The following is a 2866-nucleotide window of genomic DNA, read 5'->3' on the forward strand; positions in this document are numbered from 1 at the left end:
TATTATTATTATTACTATTATTACTATTACTTTTATGATAATAATAATTATTATTATTATCATTGTGATGATGATGATGATGGTGATAATGATAATGAAAATGATAACGATAATGATAATGATAATGATGATGGTGATGATGATGATGATGATGATGATGATGATGATGATGATAATGATAATGATGATTATCATTATCATTATTATTATTATTATCATTATCATTATTGTTATACTTATCAAAATCAATAGTACTATAAGTTTTATTATAATTATTTTCATTATCATTAACACTATTATCACTATTATGGCCATGAATAGAAGTTAAAATAATGATAATGATAATTTACAATAAAATAATGATAATGATAATAATAATGATAATAATAATAATAATAATAATAATAATAATAATAACAGTAATAATAATAATAATAATAATAATAATAATAATAATAATAATAATAACAACAATAATAATAATAATAATAATAATGTTAATGATAATAGTGATAACAACAACGACGACAACAAAAAATAATACTATTAATAAAAAAATATAATAATGAAAAGAATAATAATATTAGTAATCATTATAGTGATTACAGCAATAATAAGAGGAATGATAATTATCATAATTATAGTAATATCAATAATACTAATAACACTAATAATATGAAGAATGATGATCAATAACCCTACTATTAATAATAATGAAAACAATGATATCTGGTAACAATGATAAAGTTAATAATCATAATAATGATAATAGTAATAAAGATAAAAATAAAGCTGATAGCAGTATTAATTGATAACGATAATGATAACAATAGTAATAATTTTGATAAGAATAATAAATTTATATTGGAAAATTAATAAGAACACTAATAATAATAACAATAATAGTGATGACGATAATGATAATAATAATGATAATAATGATAATATTGATAATGATAGTAATAATAATAATTATTATTATTATTATAATAACAATAACAACAACAGCAATAATAACAACAACAACAACAACAACAATAATAATAATAATAATAATAATAATAATAATAATAATAAAAAGTAATATTGATAAAAATGGAAATAATGATAATAAGAGTAAGAGCAATAATGATAACACTGATGATAATAATAATATTAATCGTCATAAAAATAACAGTGATGATAATAACAGCAACAATAATCATAATAGTAATAATGATAACAATAATAATACCAATATTACAAATAATGATAATAATCATAATAACAAAATTAACAATAATGACAATAGTGACTGTAACAACAAAAACAACACCAGCAGCAAAAACAACAAATAAAAATAATATAATAATAACAATAATCATCATCATTATTACTATTATCATTCTCATTATCATTTTTTTTATTACGTTATCATCATCATTTTTTTTATTATCATTATAACTATTAGTATTATTATTGTGATTATAATTATACTTATAATAATAGCAATACTGTTATTATTATTATTATTATTATTATTATTATTATTATTATTGTTATTATTATTATTATTATTATTATCATTATAATTATCATTATTATCATTGTTCTTATTATTACTATACTATTTTTTATGATTTTTTCTATTATCATTATTATTATCATTTAAAATAGATATTTACGTTTATGAATACATTGTGAGTATATTCTTAAAACACTGAAAAACATTCGAATGGATGAGACCCACACTTACAGTCTCCTGGAGGAAGAGGTGTATGGCCTGTAGGTACCCAGCGACGGCTTTTCATCTGGACGTTGAACCGACTCGCACTGCTTTGGTTCCGTGAGATCCGAGAGACGCGACTGAGGAAGATCTAGTAAATCTGGGAAGTGGGTAATGTTACCTAGCGAAGAATAAGAGGGGGGGCGATTGAACTCTTTTGAAAACACATCTTCGTCACAGAATCTTTCTGGATAAATCTCATTTTCTGTGTCGGTTTCCTCTTGTTTTTTTCATTTCAACACAGAATGTTGCTGTGCCGATGAATGAGGGTTGTTTGGGAGAATCTTTGTCGGGTTCTGTGTGATCTTGACCAAATTCCGTAGAAAGGTCATTGGTATGAACATTTTCACCAGGCGAATCACTGATGACCCATGATTGTGTGTCATGCGTTTGCATGTTACTCTTACCATCATGGCCTGCATTATACTACCCTAATTTCTCGTGTAAATTCTTGGTTAACTTTGTTGTACCTAGAATGTCGTCTTCGGATATTTGTAAGCTAAGATCCTTTGCTCTATAATACATCACACTGCATGTGAAGAATACCAAAAACAGAACTATTGATACTGCTCCAAGCAAACCTCGTCTCGTGAAGAGTTGTTCAACATTTTCACTGCGCACCTCAGCAACTTCATGTGACACTTGTAACATTATATCAGTTACAATGGTTCCTGCTCTGTTTTCTGCCAGGCAACGATATATTCCCTGATCCTCTCTCACGACACCGAGTATTGTAAAATTTGACACATAGAGCTGACGATCGGGATCTCCTGATTGTTTCACTTTATAACGGTGTATCTTATTTGTGTTATGTATCGGGGTTTCGTCAACTAGCCACGTGATAATTACTTTTACTTCCGATTCGACTCTGCACATAAGTGTAACATTATCTCTGTCTGTTGCTAAGATTCTTGGGGCGACAGCCATTGTATGCGGGCCGCAGAGGAAGTGCTTGTCATCAAGCGCCTGCCAGTCTCGCCCGTAGAGCCAACTTGGGTGTGAACACGAAGGAGGCGTCGACGCTGTCAGTTTCCGCTCACGCATCCAGTGGCTGAGTTGCTGAAGGCGGCAGTCACAATACCAAGGGTTGTCATCAATCCC

General features: G+C 27.8%; 1 protein-coding gene across 1 annotated transcript in view; it reads right to left on the minus strand.

Moving 5' to 3' along the window:
* Positions 1-2191: 2191 nt before the first annotated feature.
* LOC119568754 (leucine-rich repeat-containing protein 24-like) overlaps positions 2192-2866 on the minus strand; it is a 1182-nt gene continuing 507 nt past the window's right edge. Inside the window, exon 1 of the mRNA XM_037917207.1 lies at positions 2192-2866. This exon is cut by the window's right edge and continues 507 nt beyond it. Within this exon, the coding sequence (XP_037773135.1) occupies positions 2192-2866 (675 nt within the window).

This window comes from Penaeus monodon, unplaced genomic scaffold, assembly GCF_015228065.2.
Source record: "Penaeus monodon isolate SGIC_2016 unplaced genomic scaffold, NSTDA_Pmon_1 PmonScaffold_107, whole genome shotgun sequence".
Lineage (NCBI taxonomy): Eukaryota > Metazoa > Arthropoda > Malacostraca > Decapoda > Penaeidae > Penaeus > Penaeus monodon.